At 44.5% G+C, this 21,894-nt stretch overlaps 1 protein-coding gene across 5 annotated transcripts in view; it reads left to right on the forward strand.

Annotated features, from left to right (window-relative positions):
* RNF8 (ring finger protein 8) overlaps positions 1 to 18,465 on the forward strand; it is a 45,183-nt gene extending 26,718 nt beyond the window's left edge. For 3 of the 5 annotated variants that reach the window (XM_074397988.1, XM_039467654.2, XM_074397987.1), the window contains 4 exons: positions 1,839 to 1,928; positions 4,111 to 4,239; positions 8,349 to 8,553; positions 17,976 to 18,088. In XM_074397988.1, coding sequence (XP_074254089.1) covers positions 1,839 to 1,928; positions 4,111 to 4,239; positions 8,349 to 8,553; positions 17,976 to 17,992 — 441 coding nt within the window. In that variant the 3' untranslated portion in view covers positions 17,993 to 18,088. Of the gene's footprint in view, positions 1 to 1,838; positions 1,929 to 4,110; positions 4,240 to 8,348; positions 8,554 to 17,975 lie in introns of all 5 variants that reach the window. The other 2 variants (XM_039467655.2, XM_039467657.2) reach the window with 2 other exon arrangements.
* Positions 18,466 to 21,894: the final 3,429 nt, after the last annotated feature.

Raw genomic sequence — 21,894 nt, forward strand, 5'->3', positions numbered from 1 at the left:
CTGAGACAGGAAAACACACTATCATTTAGCATGGGATACTTGTCCATGCATTTATTAGCTTAAGATGTGATACTCTTAGGTCATGGTTCTATACCATCATGCCCCTCTCACGTGAAGCAATGGTGGTTTTTTGTTCTACCATGCTGGTCTCTTTGAAAACTGTTCTTTACCAGACCATTGTAAAAACTTGCATTTATATACAGCTCAAAAAACTTCTCTGTGAATGCTTTCCATACCTGTTATTTTGCTTTGTTTTATTTTCTGTATTTATATTTTGAGGTGAAGTTGCACTCTTCTTACCCAGGCTGAAGTTCAATGTCGCAATTTCAGCTCACTGCAACCTCCGCCTCCTGGGTCCAAACGATTCTCCTGCCTCAGCCTTGCCTACCAAGTAGCTGGGATTACAGGCTTGCGCTACCACGCCTGGCTAATTTTGTATTTTTAATAGAGATGGGTTTTCTCCATGTTGGTCAGGCTGGTCTTGAACTCCTGACCTCAGGTGATCCACCTGCCTCTGCCTTCCAAAGTGCTGGGATTACAGGCGTGAGTCACTGCACCCAGCCTGTTACTTTATTTTCTTACCAATGCTGAGGTAGGAGGGGACACCTGTTTTCCCAGTTTTATTTTTATTTTTATTTTGAGACAGTGTCTCGTTCTGTCACGCAGGCTATAGTGCAGTGGTGCAATCTCAGCTCAACGCAGTCTCCACCTCCCGGGCTCAGGTGATCCTCCCACTTCAGTCTCCCGGGTAGCTGGAACCACAGGCGCACACCACCATGCCCAGCAAATTTTTTGTATTTTTGGTCGAGCTGAGATTTCACCATGTTGCCCAGGCTGGTCTCAAACTCCTGAGCTCAAGTGATCCACCTGCCTTGGCCTCCTAAAGTGCTAGGATTACAGGTGTGAGCCATCAAAACCAGCCATATTTTCCCATTTTATAGATGAGAAAGTTAAGATACACATATCTAATTAGTGAGTCAAGTTGAAGACCCAGGGTTTCTGACATAGCTGCTTTTTTTTTTCCCCGGAGATTACACATTTTAAAATTTGGTTCTTGAATAATATCTTTTCAAAAATACTTATTCCACCTTCTTTTAAAAAGAATTTGAAGTGAGATTCTAAAATAAAAGCTATACTTAAGCATGAGGGTACTCATAAATTATGTTTCATAGATGTGGAACCTCTTTTAACATTCAGCATAGGCATTCAGTCACAGTGAATGAGCGGTTAGCTCCGAGGTGTGCCTTCTTCCAGAAGACACTGGCAGGGTTCAGGCATCATTGTCTTATGAGCATATGTAGTGTCTGATTTGTAGAATAAATAGGTTAAAGATCTTTTTTATTTCAATGAAAATGACTGTCTAATTTCTCTGATTCCCATTTCCCCCTGATTATTTCATAAAAGCCACTTCTAGTTCTGAATAGCTTGTAATTACTTACTAGTTCTTAAATACTGGTTCCCAGAATCATTTGGGTGGCTTTAAAAAAAAAAAGAAAAAAAAAAAAAAAGCACAATTTCTGGGCCCCAAGCCAAACCTACAGAAGCAGACTCAGGGACGCAGTGAAAGTTCTTCAGTTGACTTGGATGGCCACCAATGTTGGGTTAATTTCAGAGGCCCTAGTGCACTTGGTGGCCACCTTCTGTAACTGCCGTTTCCCCTAAAAAAGCAGTAGGTAGGTAAGATAGCCTGCTGGAATAAAGGCATTATTTTGAAATTGCCAATTTATCCATCCCTGAGCCAAAGTCACTAACTAGAGGGAGACAACAGGCATGTTTGTGGTTTAAAAGAAGGATGCCGTGGAGTTCATCCTGAGTATGTATCTGCTATGTTTCTGCAGCATCGGGTTCTAATGGAAGAGCTAAATCGCAGCAAGAAGGATTTTGAAGCAATCATTCAAGCCAAGAACAAAGAATTGGAGCAGACCAAGGTACTGGAAAGAAGATGGGAGGTTTAGAATTCGGTCAGTGCATGCAACTCAGCATTTTCAACAGTGCAAGGGTTGCTATGGTAAATGAAGAGAGAGATTATGATTGCTCCTTGCCTCTGGGGAAATAGTCTATAAAATTATTGAGGCCTACAGAAGGTTCTGCCTGTAAGACATCATCTATTTCTTCCCCTTGTTCAGAAGCAAAATGCTGGGAATAAGGCACTTGTATCCTGCATTCTAGTCCTTTGTCCATGGTGAATACTCCTTCAAGGTGTGTCACTGATACAGACTGAGGGATATTGTAGTCAAGAAATAGTTCCTCTTGAACGATGTAATTTGAATTACATAAACTAAAGTGAATTGCTTAATGCAGTTCCTTCCCATGTCGAGTAACTAGAACTCTTGAATTAGGGTTTATAAACTTAAGTGCTTACCAGGGCCAGACTGGTAATAAAAGTGAGTGAAGTGACCTGAATGTAAGAACACAGTGGGGAGCTGAGCAGCCTGTGGCTCACTGGATAGGGGTACTTGCACTCAGTCCCATCCCAGGAGGCCACTCTTCTCTGTTCAGCCGATTGTTGCTATCCAGAAGTGCAGGCCCAGTATTGTCAGATCATCTGATTTTTCCACATCAGATGAAAATCCAAATGTTTAAGTGAAATATCTTAATTTTAAAATATTGGTACAACTTCAGCTTTGTGTGCGTGTTTTTAATATGAAGGCCAAACTAAAGTCTGCAGGGTGGATCCAGTCCACGGGCCACCAATTTGCAATCTCTGACTTGAAGTTTTACCTGAGTCTGACTAATCTCTCATTCCACCCTCTCCATGTACAGACCTAGAGCTGAAGGAGGGACTTGTTTTAGTTGGTTTGATTAAATCACATAATACCTTCCTTTCCAACCTCCCAAGAAACTACCACATCTTTTTAAACCCAGTGATTCATAAGTTCTCAGGGAATTTGACTATAGTTAGAAATGGGTCCAGACCTTTTTCACTACCCTAAGAAGTCTGCCAGTCTTTGCTTTGAGTGGAAAAGAAAATAAAAAGATGAAAAATGAGCCAGCTACTCATGTATACCCAAATGGTCTTTCCACTAGCCCTCTGGGACTCTTAATGCTTTCTGTTTTGGGGATGAAGTACTAAAATAAATGTCTGCTTCAAGAGAACATATCTAGGATCCTACTTAAAAAGTGTGTCACATGTAGTCTGACCTCTTAGAGAAAGCACAGGGAGATGGTACTACAGGCCTCTGCAGGAGTGGGAAGTGGCAGGTATCATGGAGCATGGAGCCTGAAGGTAGTTCAAGAGGCCCTCTCTCCAGTTTTCTGCCTTCAGAGGTATACCTTACTTTATAGAAGAGACAGCTGCAAAGAACACAGCAACTTTATAACTAATTCACGTTTCCTGCCTCTCTGGACTATTCATGTTTCTTTTCTTGTCCAGTGAGTTTTTAATTGTTTGGGATGATTTTATGTAACATCGGAACTACAGCTTTCTATAATATCCCATCTGGTCTTGAGTGGTTGGTGTGGTTAGTATACCACCTGCATTTTTTCTCATTTGATCACTTTTGGAGAAGGAGACAGAAACTACAATGCAAATACTGAAAAAGTAGTGTTTTAGTCCATTCAGGTTACTATGAAAAAAAAAAAAAACCCTTAAACCACGTAGCCTAAAAACAACAGAAATGTATTTCTCACCGTACTGGAGGTTGGGAAATCCGAGATCAGGATGCTGGCATATTTGATGTCCGGTGACGGCTCTCTTCCGACTGGAGTCTTGCTGTGTCCCTGCATGGTAGAAGGGGCAAACAAGCTCTCCTTGGGCTCGTTTTACAAAGGCCACTAACCCCATTTATGAGCATGGAGCCCTCATGGCCCAGTCACCTCCCAAAGGCCCCACCTCTTAGTACCATCACATTTGAAATTAAATTTCAGCATGGGAATTTGTGGGGAGACAAAAGCATTCAGACCATAGCAAGTAGGGAGGGAAAATAAAGGAGGGAGGTTAGTGCTCTGTGTTAGAAAACAAGTATTGAGAAACAGCAACCCTTAGGGAAAGTGTTTTATTCTCATGTTGCCGCACCAGAATGAATCATTAATTAAGACTGAATCCTGTTTTAGAAAATTAACCCTGCTCTCTGTCCCGTTTTGCATTTTTGTTTGTTCGTTGAATGACAGGTGGGGTTGTGTGTCTTACAGGAAGAGAAGGAGAAGATGCAAGCACAGAAGGAGGAAGTTCTCAGCCACATGAATGACGTGCTAGAGAATGAGCTCCAATGTATTATTTGTTCAGAATACTTCATTGAGGTAATTAGGAACAGTTGCTCACTCCTTCTTTTTTCTTTGAGACAGAGTTTCGCCCTGCCACCCAGGCTGGAGTGCAGTGGCATGATCTTGGCTCACTGCAACCTCTACCTCCAGGCTCAAGCAATTCTTGTGCCTCAACTTCCACAGCAGCTAGGATTACAGGCATGGGCCACTATCCCTGGCTAATTTTTTGTATTTTTAGTAGACATGGGGTTTTGCCATGTTGGCCAGGCTGGTCTCGAACTCCTGAGCTCAGGTGATCCACCCACCTCAGCCTCCCACAAGTGCTGGGATTACAGGCGTGAGCCACCGTGCCTGGCCAACCCCTTCTTATTCTTCCAACCTTGAGTGGAGCCTGGGCTATACAGGCTGCTTCTGCTATAGGGAAACATTCTGAAGAGCTTTTCTTCCAGGAACTTATAACTAGTGACCTCTAGAGATGCCCACTTCTCATTGGTTTTTATAATCTTTCCTTTCAGTGTTCTTTTTTTGGTATTTCATCTATTCTTAAATGTTTATTTGGTATGTTTAACATTTTTAGCTGCAAATGAAGCCTTTATCTCTTTGTCGTTGAGGGGGGAAAAGGGCCAAATTAGGTTTTGGAAGTATCAGAATAAAGCTGCTCAATACAGCTATTCTTTACTCTGAATGGGCACAATGCTGAGAGTATGCTTAAATAGTGCAGCCTTTTAAACGGGTAACGTCATTAAAATGTGGTCACTTTGGGAATTCAAGGCCCGAGCTGAATATATTTCAGGGACTCTGAGGCTCCTTATGGAAATGAAACATCTTCCTACCATTTGTTAGCCTATCATAATTTTTGCACTGGCTTATTTATTTATTTAGCAAATTCTGCCATTTGTGACCAGTTCATCTTAGACCACAAGTGTTAAACTCAAGTTGCTAAATGACAGTGCCTTTCAGACTCCTTTAAAAAGAAGGCTGGGTGCAGTGGATCATACCTGTAATCTCAGCACTTTGGGAGGCCAAGGCATGCAGATCACTTGAGGTCAGGAGTTTGAGACCAGCCTGGCCAACATGGTGAAACCCTGTCTCTACTAAAAATACAAAAATTGGCCGGGCGCAGTGGCTCAAGCCTGTAATCCCAGCACTTTGGGAGGCCGAGGCGGGTGGATCACAAGGTCGAGAGATCGAGACCAACCTGGTCAACATGGTGAAACCCCGTCTCTACTAAAAATACAAAAAAAATTAGCTGGGCATGGTGGCGCGTGCCTATAATCCCAGCTACTCAGGAGGCTGAGGCAGGAGAATTGCCTGAACCCAGGAGGCGGAGGTTGCGGTGAGCCGAGATCGCGCCACTGCACTCCAGCCTGGGTAACAAGAGCGAAACTCCGCCTCCAAAAAAAAAAAAAAATACAAAAATTAGCTGGGCGTGGTAGTGTGTGCCTGTAGTCCCAGCTACTCAGGAGGCTGAGGCAGAAGAATCACTTCAATTCAGGATGCAGAGGCTGCAGTGAGCCAAGATCACGCCACTGTACTCCATCCTGGATAACAGAGCAAGGCAGAAAAAAAAAAAAATGAAAACAAAAAGAAAAAGAAAAATGCAGTTCGGGTGCAATGGCTCACGCCTGTAATCTGAGCACTTTGGGAGGCTGAGGTGTGTAGATCACCTGAGGTCAAGAGTTTGGGACCAGGCTGGTACACATGGCAAAACCCTGCCTCTACTAAAAATACAAAAATTAGCCTGGCATGGTGGTGTGCACCTGTAATCCCAGCTACTTGGGAGACTGAAACAGGAGAATTGCTTGAACCCAGGAGGCGGAGGTTGCAGTGAGCCGAGATCACACCACTGCCGCACTCCAGCATGGGTTACAGAGCAAGACTCTGTCTCAAAAAAAAAAAAAAAAAAAGGTAATGTATACACACAGCTTTCTTTTCTCAGGTGATCTTTAGGGAGGTTGGGTCTATTAGCTTCTTGAAAAATCTGTCCTGGGCAGACCTGTTTCTTTTGCTCTGGATTATACTTCAGGTCATAATTTCCCCCATAATGATTCCCTACTTTGGAGAAACTTAGTGTTGGTTTGACAGGGTTTATGGACTCCAGTAGAGGAAAACAAGGAAAGAGGGTTGAAATAAATGATGAGTTAGCCAACTGGAAGCATCTGCAGAGACATATAAGACTTAATCAATTTGACCTGTGTTTTATTCACAGAATACTGTCTTATCTACTCTACTGATCACCTCTTAAAATCAGTCTCAGAGAGATGTTTTATTTTACTTATTTATTTGTTTATTTTTGAGACAGAGTCTCACTGTGTCGCCTAGGCTGGAGTGCAGTGGCACAATCTCTGCTCACTGCAACCTCCACCTCCTAGGTTCAAGCGATCCTGCCTCAGCCTCCCAAGTAGCTGGGAGTACAGGCACCCACCACCACACCTAACTAATTTTTTTGTATTTTTAGTAGAGATGGGATTTCACCATGTTGGCCAGGCTGGTCTTGAACGCCTGACCTCAGGTGATCCGCCTGCCCCGGCCTCCTAAAGTACTGGGATTATAGTGAGCCTGGCCAGATGTTTCATTTTTATCAGGTGGGTTTTCAGGACTGTTTATGAGCGCTTGTCTCATATAATAAACACAGTGTTTCCTAGCTTCTGTGCTCAGCGTGACATTTGAAAAATACATAGTATCCAGGTTATTTTGTACTGTTATCCTAAAAGCAGGACTTTCAAGGACTTTTGAGCCTCAGAAAAAGTTGTATCTTAGGAGATGTACATAAATAAGAGTAAAAAAGAGAAAGGTTTATATTTTTAGGAGTGAAAAGGGCTCTGGCAGAAATTGACCAGAGGGACTACTCATAGGAGTCCCTCAAATACAGGCTTCCTTTTGCTTTCTCTCTTTATTGGCCCATTTGCTTAGACATTCAGGCACTGTCAATAAATTCATTACATTTTTACTTTTTTAGTTTCTTTTTTGCTTAGCATTTTTAGTTGCCTTCTATATTACTTTTTTAGTTTCTTTAGAGATGATATCTTACATAATTCTGTATACTAATATTTAGTATGCATTCTCTTTCATCTGTTAATTAGCAAGACATAAATTTGTTTTTCTTTTAAAAAAATTTATTTTATGAAAGCATCAGATTGGTGGAAAATAATTATAATTTTTATTGTCTGTTTTTGTTTTATTTCCAGACAGGGTCTCACTCTGTCGCCCAGGCTGGAATGCAGTGAAGCCATCATGGCCCACTGCAGCCCCCATGTCATAGGCTCAAGAGATCTTGCCACCCCAGCCTCCTGACTAGCTGGGACTACAGACTGTGCTGCCATGCCTGGCAATTTTTTTTTTTTTTTTTTTTTTTTGTAGAGCTGAGGTTTCACCATGTCTCCCAGGCTGGTCTCAAATTTCTGGGCTCAAGCAATCCACCAGCTTCAGCCCCCCAAGTGCTGGGATTAGAGGTGTAAGCATTCACAAATGGTTCTCATTAGGGAACAATTACTAGTCCTACTCATGTCCAGTAACATTTTGTTTGCAAGGTGGTCCCCACATTGGCAGAGTGGTCTGAGTTGGTGGACTGAAACAGATAAATCAGCCTGCCTGGAGCCTGAGTCTGTGATCTTAACTTTGACAAAAGAAAATAATTGTCTAACATAAAGCTTAAAATTTCCCAACCCTAAGATAGATTGATAGATTGATAGATTGGAGAAAGAGTCTCCCTCTGTCACCTAGGCCAGAGTGCAGTGGTATAATTTTGGCTCACTGTGACCTCCACCTCCTGGGTTCAAGCGAATCTTGTGCCCCAGCCATCTGAGTAGCTGGGATTACTGGTGTGTACCACCATGACCGGCTAATTTTCGTATTTTTAGTAGAGACAAGGTGTTGCCATGTTGCCCAGGCAGGTCTCGAACTCCTGACCTCAGGTGATCCACCCACCTCTGCCTTCCAAAGTGCTAGGATTACAGGCATGATCCATCACGCCTGGCCCGACCCTAAGAATGAATCTAATGCTCTTTGTAAGCCCTCGACATGGGATTGTGGTTAACTTTCCATGTGGCCTTTGACATTCGCTCCTGTCCTAACTTTGAGATCACAAGCATCCTAAGAAGGTAGCCATGAAGGTTCTGATGTGTGTGTTCACATTCCTATTGTAGGCTGTCACCTTGAACTGTGCCCACAGTTTCTGTTCCTACTGTATCAGTGAATGGATGAAGCGGAAGATAGAATGCCCCATTTGTCGGAAGAACATTGAGTCCAAAACATACTCTTTGGTTCTGGACAATTGCATTAATAAGATGGTAGATAATCTGAGCTCAGAAGTGAAAGAACGACGGATTGTTCTCATTAGGGAACGAAAAGGTGAGTGGGTGTAAGAATCCCTGCCCCTCAAGAAAGGGCTTATTTACTTCCAAACTTCACATTTTTTTGGAAGAGAAAGAGTCAGATAAATGATTCTTAAACTAGGGAAGAGGTGGAAAAAAATGGGGAGGAGTAAAGGGTGTTAAAGATAAAGAATGCATGAGAGGAAGAGTTCAGATAGAATTCACCGCAACATTACTTGAGCAGCAGGACAGTGGGAGGCCAAGTCTGTGTGCCTTGGTTGTGGGGGGAAAATAAAGATGTGATTTTAAAAAAACACAGTCAGACGTTTTGCTGCACCAATCACTAGATGGTGCTGTTGTCAAGACCCTTTAGTTGCTGTCCAGGTGTTGCAAAACCCTTAAGTTGAGTATGCAGTGAGTTATAAATAGGATAGTAGGGCCAAGAATCTGATACTGACTTGCAGCTGTGGTTTGAAACTGGCTCTCGGTTGGTCACCCAGAATGGAGGCAGCAAGCTTGTCACAGAGGCAGGAAGTGCAGAGGCTGAGCAGGACGTGTGTCTGAGCCTGTTATGTCCAAGGAATACATCCTGACCAGCAGGAGAGCGGGTCGGCATTTGGAAGTTCATTCATTGGAACTGAAAAGTTTTACCACTTTACTGACAGCTGTGTGCTCTTGGGTTTTGTGCCTAAATTTAAGCCCCCACAGATTTTTCACCTCCAAGAGCTACTTGACTCTGGCAGAATCCCATTGCTCTTTGTTTTCACCTCCCATCACTCCGCAAGCATTTATAGGAATACTACACTAGGCATCGGGAGAAAAAGATAAGACGTTATCTCAGCCCCTACAGCACTCACGTCTGGTGGAGGAGAAAGGCAAGTAGATAGTGTGATGAGTTCCATAACGGGGTGCTATGAAACTTCAGAGGAGGAGACACACCTGATGTGACCTAGGCAAGTGCAGCTATGGGAGAAAGCTTCATCGAGGAAATGACATTTGAATGAGCCTTAAATCTTCCCTAGGAGGTTAGCTTTCCAAGCAGAGGCAATAGCACAAGCAAAACAGAGAGGCAGGAGAAGCAGTGACCTGCCCTGCCCCAATTCCCAGTATGGCCCACATAAGACATAATATTCACATGATGCCAAGGCTTAGAAAGTATCTGTGGAGGCCTTGTGAATGTTTTCTTCTTCCTTCTTTGCCTTATTGAGAGGAGCAGTGATCTGGGAACCCAGATCTGGCCAAGATCAGGTTGTGACCTTTCAGCTGAAGTATGCTGAGTCGAGGGATGGGGTTGAGGGGCAAACCTAGGGACCCCCATGGCTTTTTTCACCCAGTCTACCACCTAAGTTCTCTCCTTGCAATCTAAGCACAGTAAATGGCTTCACAAAACATTAGAAAGGGAAAGAAGAGGCGGGCACTTATGGTTCACGCCCGTTATCCCAGCACTTTGGGAGGATAAGGTCAGGAGTTCAAGACCAGCCTGGCCAACATGGTGAAACCCTGTCTCTACTAAAAACAAAAAAATTAGCTGGGCGTGGTGGTGTACACCTGTAGTCCCAGCCTCTTGGAAAGCTGAGGCAGAAGAATCACTTGAACCTGGGAGGCAGAGGTTGCAGTGAGCAGAGATTGTACCACTGTACTCCAGCCTGGGTGACAGAGTGAGACTGTGTCTCAAAAAGAAAGGAAAGAAAGGCCCTGTGTCCTAAGTTCACATCTGACTCCCGTGACACAGAGTTAATTCTGCAGAGTAATAGCAGATCCCCCTTTTCTCTCCAAAGGCTTAAGAGGGTATCTCTCACCTTTTTGCTAACACTAGAGAGCCACATAGTAAAATGAGTCAGCCTTCCTGTTAGATGCATCGGCTGGGAGCAGTTCTGGCACCCCTCTTGGTTTCTGTAGTTATCACATTGAATGCAGCTTTGAGGTTTTCTCTAGAGATCGACAGGTTTTCTGAGACCTGATTTAGGGAAAGACACGCCAGAGTTATCAACAGCTTCACTGGGCTTAGAGAAAATTCTCAGTTTAAATACCAACCTTCCTTCCATACTCCAGGGCCAATTGAAAGCTGGTTTAATCCCTATTGCATGGGAATTTTTTAAAAGCACCAAATTTAGGATCTGGGAACTAGAATTGGCACACCTATAATTGTCAGAGTCCCAACACTGCAGGCCCTGGCTCAGGAATTGCTCTTATAAATTCAGAAGAGACCTGCCTGCCTGTGGCAGCAGGGGGTTATCCATGCAGGCATGCCTGTAATCTGATTTCACCAAGAGCAGCCTCACTTCGAGGCTGCCTTGGCTGGTTATTGAAGTTTCACGTGTCAGTGGGAGGGGTAAAGTCTCATGACTGATTAGCCATTGATCTCTTGTGTGAGGCCAGAGGAGAGGAGGAGAGTGAGAATGTTAGGATGCTGGTCCTGAGTTGGAGAACAGATGCTCTGGAGCTAGCGCACAAGACAGACATTCAGCAAGTCTTGTGTCACGAAGCATTTGGCTCTCTGGGATATGGACATGAGATTTTTCTGAATGGAAAAGTTGTTTTTGAAATCCCTTATAGAGGCTCTCCCTCTGGAGTTGGTGAGGTGAGAGGGCGGTCTTCTGTCAGCTGCTCCCCTCCCGTGTCTTCTGTTCTCATGTGATATTAGTTGGTCGACAAGAGTGTTAAAACTCTTGTGTTTTGCTTTATCTAGCAGTTTCTTTGTATTGTACTCAGAAAAAAACAAATGATGTAGAAATAAAATCTCCTTGGCCCTTTAGAACCATGATTTCGACCAAGGGGCTTTTTCAAACTACATTCCTTAGCTCCTTGCTACTATTGTTTTTTTTTTTGGAAATGGAGTCTTGCTCTGTCGCCCAGACTGAAGTGCAATGGCGCAATCTCAGCTCACTGCAACCTCCGTTTCTTGGGTGTAAGTGATTCTCATGCCTCAGCCACCCGAGTAGCTGTGATTACAGGTGTGCACCACCATCCCCAGCTAATTTTTGTATTTTTAGTAGAGACAGGGTTTCTCTGTTGGCCAGCCTGGTCTCCAACTCCTGACCTCAAATAATGTGCCCCTCTCAGCCCCTCCAAAGTGCTGGGATTACAGGCATGAGCCACCGCGTCCGGCTCCTTGCTACTACAATAGTGAATTGTGGCTACTAGTGATTGTGTACCATGGCCTTCACGTGTGCTGAGGTGGGGAGATGCGTTTGTGAACTAATAACTTGTGTGAATCTGTGAGACAAAGGCCTCTCCAGAGGTTGAGGGTCTCAGGGAAGGTGGACCCAAATCAGACCACATGGCCTGTGTCTCTTGCTAGCCTCCTATAGGCGAAGTAGAGGGTGTTCCCGACACAGGACAGGAGAAACTGGCAAAGCCCAGGCTCTGAAGACTGCCCATCACCCACCTGTAAGGTTCTCCCTTATATTGCCCATCCTCCTTTGCTGAAAGACAGCCTTTTAAAGGGATGTTTGAGGGAGTGGCAGCAGTAATCCTGTCTGGCAAGTTGAACTCTTCTAGAGAGAGTACTTGTTAGCAGGTACTTGTAACCTACTCAGTCCTGTCCCTAGAGAATCAGGGTCATGCATGAAGGTCACTTCATGTGCATGAAGTCTGCATTTCTGCCTGCCCTGTGTAAGACAGTGTTTGTGTAAGGGAAATTGGATCTTGGCAAGGTCAGGATGTGGTGGGAGTGTCCACATGCTTCTACTCAAATAGTTACATAACACTGTATTCTTTTTTTTTTTTTGAGACGGAGTTTCGCTCTTGTTACCCAGGCTGGAGTGCAATGGCACGATCTCGGCTCACCGCAACCTCCGCCTCCTGGGTTCAAGCAATTCTCCCGCCTCAGCCTCCTGAGTAGCTGGGATTACAGGCACGCGCCACCACGCCCAGCTAATTTTTTGTATTTTTAGTAGAGACGGGGTTTCACTATGTTGACCAGGATGGTCTCGATCTCTTGACCTCGTCGTGATCCACCCGCCTCGGCCTCCCAAAGTGCTGGGATTACAGGCTTGAGCCACCGCGCCCAGCAACACTGTATTCTTAAAAATCTTTTCACTTTAAAAAATATATGCTTTGCAAAATTGTCATGGGATAGAACATTAGCAGACTTGATACAAGCTTTTTTATTTCTTCATCACCACTTCCCTATTCATCCCCCTTCTTTTTTCCTTCTTTTCTCTTCTTTTGTCTCTTATTGTCTTTCCTTGTCATCAAGATGTGATTTTTTCCTGTTTGATTTCTTTTCCTTCATTTTTTTTTTGAAAACATGGTCTCGCTCTGTGACCAGACTGGAGTGCAGTGGCGCAATCACAGCTCACTGCAGCCTTGGCCTCAGGCGATCCTCTTACCTCAACCTCCCAAGTAGCTGGGACCACAGGCACGTGCCACCACACCGAGCTAATTTTTTGTAGAGACGAGGTTTCACCATGTTGTCCAGGTTGATCTTAAACTCCTGAGCTCAAGCAATCCACCCGCCTCAGCCTCCCAGAGTGCCAGGATTACAGGTGTGAGCCACTGCACCTGGCCTAATTTTTTCCCCCTGTCACTCACTCTTATTGGCACCTCAGAATATACAGTTTGAAATGACAAGAGCATCATAGGAACTGTTCACTCAGTGAAACTAAATAGAGGTGTGCTGTGGGATTAATTGGACTGTATGGAGTAGCAACCCAGGAAGTCCTAGAACCTTGAATTCCCTATTGTCTCTGTAATCCTGTGATTTCAGAATGGTCCTTCCATCTGGAGGTCCAAAGGCTCTTCTCTGATTTTGTGCTCTGTGGTAGAGTATCTTTTCCCTTTCACCAAAAGCTACTGCCGCCCTGCAGGCACCTGGAAGAGTTTTCACAGCTTAGGAGGGTGGCCTTCCTAGATGCTATTCATCCTTCAGTGCATCCTAAATGTATAGAAGATTGAGTTTGAGGGAACCACACATGCCAGAGTTGAGAGATCCAGGGCTGACTTTGACTGCCTGGCTACAACAGCTTTAAGTACACCCTGAGGAATCCAACACAGGAGAGTCAGTGACTCCAATGAGCCCTACACCATGCTGTACTGAAAGTGAAAATCAGTGCTTGCTGGCCACGGTGGGATCCCATTGCTCCCGGAGGCTGCAGCTCAGCTAACAGCCCAGCAGCCCAGCTTCTCCATCAGGCTGGGAAAAAGGGCCTGGAGATGGAATGTGAGCGGTTCTGGCCATCTCTGGTGTTTACCAGGAGACACCTCAGATTATTCATTGCTGTTGTCCACAGTAAAAGTTTCTCCTACCCTTTTTTGGTTTTTAGTGGTAACACAGTTATTTTGGCTTTCTAAAAAGTATATCCTCCTTCCCTCTGAACATGTAATTTTATGATTTTTCACACTTACCTCGAGGAATGTCTATTTTAGCAGACTACCTGTGCAAATATAGAGTAGTGTCATTAACCAAAGCAGCTTTTCTTTGAGTTTCTTGGTTAACCCTAGATGAACACTGAGTATTTTTAGAGCAAGCTCAAATAAGTTGATAGTCTGTGAACTAATCATACAGAGTGGCTGATGATATCTCATCAGCTGGATATATATTTTGTCCCAACTGCCTGCTGCTATGGTTCTTAAGAAATCTGATAGAACCAGACATGCTCCTTTTCCTGGCTAGGGCTTCTGTTTCAGTTACTTTCTGTACCCTGGAGAGTCTGGACTGCTTTTACCCTTGTCGCATTAAACTTGAACCAGAACCAACCCCAAAGAAACATCTCTTCTTGCTTCCTTTCTTCTGGGTCTTTCCTTTTTTTCTGTCGCCCAGGCTGAGTGCAGTGCCATGATCTCAGCTCACTGCAAACCTCTGCCTCCTGGGCTGAAGCCATCCTCCCACCTCAGCCTCTCTAGTAGTTGGGACTACAGGGGTGTGCCACCATGCCTGGCTAATTTTTTGTGTTTTCTGTGGAGATGGGGTTTCATTATGTCACCTGGTCTTGAACTCCTGGTCTCATAGGATCAACCCACATCAGCTTCCCACAGTGCTGGGGTACAGGCATGAGCCACCACACCCAGTCCTGGGTCCTCCCTTTTTCTTAGCACCTACTAAATGCCAAGTGCCTGGAGATAAAAATGAAAAGGGCATATGCAGCCTCTGCCCTCATGGAACTTTTGTGCTAGGTGCAGGCCCTAGGCTGCTTGGAGGAAAGTGCTACAATATGAGATGTAAAGGGTGGTAAGTCAAGGAAAGGCTTCCCTAAGTCAGTGAAGGACAGGGAGCAAAAGCAGGGGATTTTGAGGGACTGAGAGAAATACAGTGCTAGAGAGAATGTTGAGCATTGAGGCTGGACAAATAGGCAGAACTGGGTCATGAAGGGTGTTACAGACATGTTGCAGCATTAGTCTAGGGGCAGGGGGAAACTATCAGAAGATACTAAGTGGAGATCTGACTGTTGATGTTCGTGTGTTTCTGCATAGGTTAGTCTGGCTGTAGTGAAGAGACTACATGGTGCTGGGAACAAGAATAAAGGTAGTCATCATGGCCGGCGATGATGGTGGCTAGGCTGGAGAAGTAGCAGCAGGGATGAAGGTCCAGAGTGGATAGATGCAAGAGGTAGAATCTACATGTTTGTGGGACCGATGTCCTGTGGGGAGTGCAAGGGAGCTCAGATCATGCCCACGTTTATTTCTATTAGGGGCACCTGAGTTGATGATGATGCATTTACTAAAATAGGAGCAGCTGGGGCAGATAATGTAGTTTTCAACTGAAAAGTTTAAAGCTCTTGACATCAGTGGAGCTGTTGTTCAGTGGGTATTTGAATATGTGGATCTGGAGCCTGGAGGACAGGCCCAGTTGAGATTCTAGATTTGGGGACCATAAGCCGTGGAAGTGGACGGACCACTGACCTTCTGTGTGGTGCTAAGAGCCAAAGGGCAAGTTCAGTTCTTAGAGAAACACAAACATTTATGGGATGAGTAGTAGAAGAGGAGCCTGCAGGGCAGACTGATGAATGGCCAAAAAGAAAAAGATGGAAAAGAGGGATGTGGGGCAGGCAACAAATGACGTTAGAGTTGGCACACGCCTATCCTTACAGCTACTTGGGAGGCTGAGGTGGAAGGATCACTTGAAGCCAGGAGTTCAAGACCAGCTTGGGCAACATAGTGAGACCCTCATCTCAAAAAAAAAAAATTAGGCATGGTGGCACATGCCTGTGGTCCCACCTACTCAGGAGGTTGAGGTTGGAGCATCCCTTGAACTCAGGAGTTTAAGGCTCCAGTAAGCTGTTACTGTACCACTGTTCTCCAGCCTGGGCAAAAGAGCTAGACTCCGTCTCTCTCTTTTTTTTTTGAGACTGAGTCTCGCTCTGTCACAAGGCTGGAGTGCAGTGGTACAATCTCAGCTCACTGCAGCCTCTGCCTCCCAGGTTCAGGTGATTCTCCTGCCTCAGTCTTCCGAGTAGCTGAGACTACAGGTGTGCGCCACCGTGCCCAGCTAATTTTTGTATTTTTCGTAGAGACGGATTTCACCATGTTAGCCAGGATGGTCTCGATCTCTTGACCTCATGATCCGCCCACCTCAGCCTTCCAATGTGCTGGGATTATAGGCATGAGCCACCGCACAAGGCCCCCTCATCTCTAAAAAAAAAAAAAAAAAAAGATATTAGATGGTGTTTTGAGCCTTCCTGGCCACACTTTTGTCTGTGTTAGCCTCCCACCCATTAAATCCTAGACATTGCCCTATTATTTCTTTGAAAGCATTTGCCAGATTGAAATAGTACTTGTTATTATTATACTCTAACGTCATTTGTTGCCTGCCCCACACCCCTCTTTTCCATCTCTTTCTCTTTGGCCTCTAGATTTCTGAACTCCTGGAGGGCAGGAATTTTATCTTATTCCTTGTAGTATTCTCTTGGCATAGGAGAGTGTTTGGCACATGGTAGGTCTTCAGTAAACTCTTCATTTTATGAAGAGTTATGAAGTGAGAAGTCAACATTTGAAATGCTGCCAAGACATTAAACAAGATAAGGATGAAAAATTGCCCATTGAATGGGCAGGCCTGTGGGATATTGGTGACTTTATCTAATAGAAGTTGTGGGGGATGGTGGTGTCAGAAGTCAGTTGACAGTTATTGGGGAACGAGTTTGAGGTGAGGGAGAACAGAAAGAATAGATAACTTCTTCACAAAATTGGGCTATGACTAAGATGGTGAGGACCACCACCAAAAGAGGGCTGTATTTGGAGGAGGAAGTAGAGTGAAATGGAGTTGTTTTTTTAAAGACAAGAGATTTGAGCATGTTCAAATCTCAAATTGAAAGGAACCTGTAGAGAAGGGGATGCGGGAAAGCCGAGATAGCGGACAGGGTGTGATTCTTTGGAAGGCAGGGGAAGACGGAGTGCAGAGCTCAGACAGGAGTTAGTCTCTAAGAGTAGAAGGTACATTCTTTGTTGTATAGAAAGAAGAGTATCATATGGGGGGTGGAGAATGGAAGTTTACTTGAGGAGAGTCGAGAGAATTTCTTTCTTACGGCTTCCGTGTTCTGTGAGCTAGTAGTTGAGGCCATTAGCTAAGAGGAAGGGAGCCCCACTTGGTTCTCGCTTTCGGAGGCTGAAGGCATCCCCAGCCCCAAGGCCCACCACCTCAAAGGCTACTCAGAAGTGGTAGACAAATAACTTCTGTGGTCCTCTCAGTCTCCTACCAAAGCATTCTAGACTTTGGTCTCAGAGAAAGGGGACAATTTGCTTGGTGACTTTATTGTGCCTTTGGCATAGGCCAGGATCTCCACATTTCTGGGGTCAAGGAAGCAGAAACTATTGGAAAAGCCTGGAGGCTAGGAAGTAAATAGCCTTTCTTGTCCCCTCCCTCTCCCGATAGAGAAAGAACTCCCTCCTCTCCCTGCCTATCCCTGTATATAATTCATTCCCTCCTTTAACATCCTTTAACAGATATTTATTGAGAGCCAGGTTTGTGTTAGGCACTGTTCTACATGCTGGAGATATAGAAAGTGAAAATCTAAGTTAGATGTAATTTGTGCTATGGAGAGAAATCAAGCAAGAAGAGAAGAAAGGGTGATGGTGAAAGCTTTGGCAGTTCTTGATAAGGTAATCAAGCAAGGTGCCTCTGAGCAGGTACCATTTGAGGGAGGTTCTAAAGGAGGCGGCCATGCTGCCATGTAGGGAAAGAGGGAATGGTAAGGGGGAGCGTGCTGGCGTGTGGGAGGAGCAGCAGGGAGGCCAGCCCTGGGGAGTGGAGTGAGCGGTGGGAGTGGGTAGGAGATGAGGAGAGGAAGCTTGGGCAAGGCGCAGATTGTGTAGGGCCTTGTAGGCCTTTGAAAGGACTTTTACTATGAGAGGAATGGGGAGTGGACGTTGAGCAGAGAGGGACATGATCTAACTTCTGTTTGCTCAATTTGCTGTGGCTGCTGTGTGAGGAAGAATCAGGGTGCTGAGGCTGGAAACAGGGAGTCCAGGGAAGGGAAATGCAGGCTCCTCAGTTACTTATTTCTCTTTTCTTTTTCTTCTAAGCAAAGAGATTGTCCTGAAGGCCATGCTTTCAGAGCATTTGAAAGACTGCCAGGCACTGGGAACCTGAGATGGTCTGGAGGACTCTCTGTGGCCATGACTCTGCTACTCTGAAGGTCAATGGAGAAGGCTTGTGGGACAGAGACTGAGTTAGCAAGCCCTCAGTCACTTGCCTTCCACGGTGGCCAGCCCTGCTGCCATCTTTGGCTGAAGCACCCCCAGGATTTACGGCACCCAGCTGCTTCAGGGTACTTCAGAGACTCTGCCTCACTACATGTTGAATGAGTTATTTGAGTTCTGTTTTGTTTTTTAAATTTTTTGTTGTTACTGTTTTGATACCTCAGAAGCACCTCTGTTGACAATTGTTTTGGACAGGTTGGGTGTACCCCATGGCTGCCCATGAAGGCGGCGTCTGTTTTGAGAGGATGGCTTACCTCTTCTTTGTGAAAATACTATCTCATTTCCTGGAAATAAAATGTAAAACCTGTCAGTTGCTCGGCTGGGCTTTGGTGTATTTACCTTTGTTCCCTTCCTGCTCCCAGACAGTCTTACAAGTAAACACCAGCAGCTCATAGATTACAACCAAGAAAGTGACTATATCAGATGATAGACTTCAAGTGAACGGCAGCCTAAGAAGCCGAGCCCCAGATCATGGCCATACCAGATGAGCTCAGCTTACCCCCGACTGACGTGTTTCCATTTTATTACAGAGGTGGGTCGCTGTTTACCTTGTTTGAGGGATGGGAGGAATGCCTTTCCTTCAGCTGGCATTTGAATGTTTCCAAATCTATTTTATCCAATGTCATGAACGCTCAGGAAATGATTTTATGACAACTTGATGTGCTTTTTTTCTTTTTCTTTTAAAGTAAAAGTTTTCTTTCTTTTCTCCACCTCCCCTTTATTTTTATTTTTATTTTTGAGACGGTATCTGACTCTGTCGCCCAAGCTGGAGTGCAATAGCACAATCTCAGCTCACTGTAACCTCCACCTCCCAGACTCTAGCCATCCTCCTACCTCAGTCTCCCAAGTAGTGGGGACTACAGGCGTGCACCACCATGCCTGGCTACTTTTTAAATTTTTAGTAGAGACAGGGCTTCACCATGTTGGTGAGGCTGGTCTCAAACTCCTGACCTCAAGTGATCTACTTGCCTCAGCCTCTCAGCACTTTGCCGGGATGAGAGGCATGAGCCACTACGCCTGGCCAGCCTCCCCTTTTTAAACAGAAAGGAAACTAGTTTTGATGTTTAGGAGATAGAAGGTTAGGGACAACCTGGGGCATTGTTGCTTTCCTGTGCTGAGAATGAGGGAAAATATGAGGAATTAAAGAATGGTCACTTGAAAGTAGGAGCCCTCTACTAGAATTATGAAACTGTGCATTATATAATGATTTGCTTCCCTCTGCCTTTTTACTACCTACCTAGAGAACCATTCCTTTTTCCACTCACTTTTTTTTTTTTTTTTTTTTTTTTTGGTGGAGATGGAATCTTGCTATGTTGACCAGGCTGGTCTCAAACTCCTGACCTCAAGCAATTCTCCTGCCTCAGCCTCCCAAGATGCTGGGATTGCATGTGTGAGCTACCACATCCCGCCAAGAACTATTCTTTTGTAGTTCTTTTTATTCCACGTATTTTCTTTTTCTTTTTTTCTTTTCTTTTTTTTTTTTTTTGAGACGGAGTTTTGCTCTTGTTACCCAGGCTGGAGTGCAATGGCGCGATCTCGGCTCACCGCAACCTCCGCCTCCTGGGTTCAGGCAATTCTCCTGCCTCAGCCTCCTGAGTAGCTGGGATTACAGGCGCGCGCCACCATGCCCAGCTAATTTTTTGTATTTTTAGTAGAGACGGGGTTTCACCATGTTGACCAGAATGGTCTCGATCTCCTGACCTCGTGATCCACCTGCCTCGGCCTCCCAAAGTGCTGGGATTATAGGCGTGAGCCACCGCGCCCGGCTCCACATATTTTCTTTTTGTTTTTTTGAGGTGAAGTCTCACTTTGTTTCTCAGACTGGAGAGCAGTGGTGTGATCTCAGCTCACTGCAACCTCCGCCTCCCAGGTTCAAGTGATTCTCGTGCCTGAGCAGCCTCGTGAGTAGCTGGAAGTACAGGCAGGAACCACCACACTCAGCTAATTTTTGCATTGTTAGTAGAGATGAGGTTTCACCATGTTGGCCAGGCCGATCTCAAACTCCTGACCTCAAGTGATCTGCCCACCTTGGCCTCCAAAATGCTAAGATTACAGGCGTGAGCCACTGCACCCAGCCTGTACCCCAAGTATTTTCATAAAGGGTTGAAAACTGTTGACTTGCCAACTTTTTAAGCTGGTAGGGATTTTTTTCTTTGTTGAATATACTGTGAATTTTGGGATTCTTGAGTCCTTAGTTTTCATTTCCATTCTTCTGCCCATGCTTACTGATTGACATACTGGTAGAGTCATGGAGGAAGTGAGTTAAGGAAAAAAATGCTTTAAGAATCCTTAACTATAACCACATCCTAACAATTCTGGGAAAATAGAGAACAAAAGGAAAAGATCGTTACCATCTTGATTTAATAACATCCTGTTTCCCCATGCATGTGTTTTGTTTATAGATTGCATGGGTATATGTAAATTTTTTTATATTCTGTCTTTACAAATTGTAATGCATTTTTCAGAGAGTACAGACATAAACTTTTTGAGCAGGCAATCTGTTCACGTGGTTTGAAATTAAAGGTACAGAATGCCATAGAATGCCCCTCACCCTTTCCCCAGTGACTACTTCCCATCAGAGGCAACAAGCATTACCGTTCCTTGTGTAGTCATTCTTCCAGAAATCTTCTCTGTCTCTACAAGCAAATACACATGTGGTCTTTTCCCTTGTTTTGCACAAGTGATGTAAACTGTACACTGTTCTATACTTGCTTTTTTCAGATAGATGTTGGCAACAGTTCCGTGTCAGTACATAGTTTCTTTGTTACAGCTGCCTATTATTTCATTGTGTATTTGTACTGTAATTTACTTTTCTGGCCTATTTTTGATAGAAATCTAGGTTGGTTTAAACCTTTTTACTCCTAATGCTGCAGTTAAGACTCTTGTACATACATCATTAGAGAAAAGATCTTTTAAAAAGAAACATCTTTTTAAAAATTACTTTATTATTATTTTTTAATAGAGACAGTGTCTCACTACGTTGCCTAGGCTGGTCTTGAAATTCTGGTCTAAAGCAATCCTACCACCTTGGCCTCCCGAAGTGCTGGGATTACAGGCATGAGCTACTGCACCTGGCCAAGAAGAAACGTCTTGACTTGAGCCTGAAGACCATGTACAGAGTCTGACCTCACAGACTGACGGCTCTGTCCCACAGCTGCTGGACATAAGAGTGTTTTGCAGCCCCCTCCCTTCAAAACACCACATCCCTCTCAAGTGTTCTACAACATCTAGGAAAGTGAGCTCTTAAAGACAGATTAAAAAGAATAATAAATCAATACAACAAAATTTAAAAGCCAGACTAGCAGTTTGAATCTTGGCCCTGCTGTTAGTAACTGTGGGCCTTGGGCAAATTACTCAACCTCCTTGTATCTTGGTTTGGTTTCTTCATCTCTGAATAATTATATCTGTCATCATTGCACTGATCACAAAAGCCTGAATGTACTGTTTTTAAAAGACAAACCAAAAATTAACCTAAACTTGCATTATTTCTTTGAGCTACAGAATGTTCTTTCCGTGGAGAGATTTCTGATGTTAAACATCATCTGCATTTTGCTTATCTAGAAAATACATGGCAACTTCTCTGCCTTGCAGCATCAAACTATAGTATAGCTGAGCCCCAGTACTGTGCAGCCTGGCTCTAATTAACATTCTTTACAACAGGGCTCTGGGGAACTGGAAAAGGGAGTTTGTTCCATATTCTGGTTTTATTAAGCAGATAAATGCAGCCAGCTATATGAAGCAC

The sequence above is a fragment of the Saimiri boliviensis genome, chromosome 4 (genome assembly GCF_048565385.1).
Source record: "Saimiri boliviensis isolate mSaiBol1 chromosome 4, mSaiBol1.pri, whole genome shotgun sequence".
Taxonomy (NCBI): domain Eukaryota; kingdom Metazoa; phylum Chordata; class Mammalia; order Primates; family Cebidae; genus Saimiri; species Saimiri boliviensis.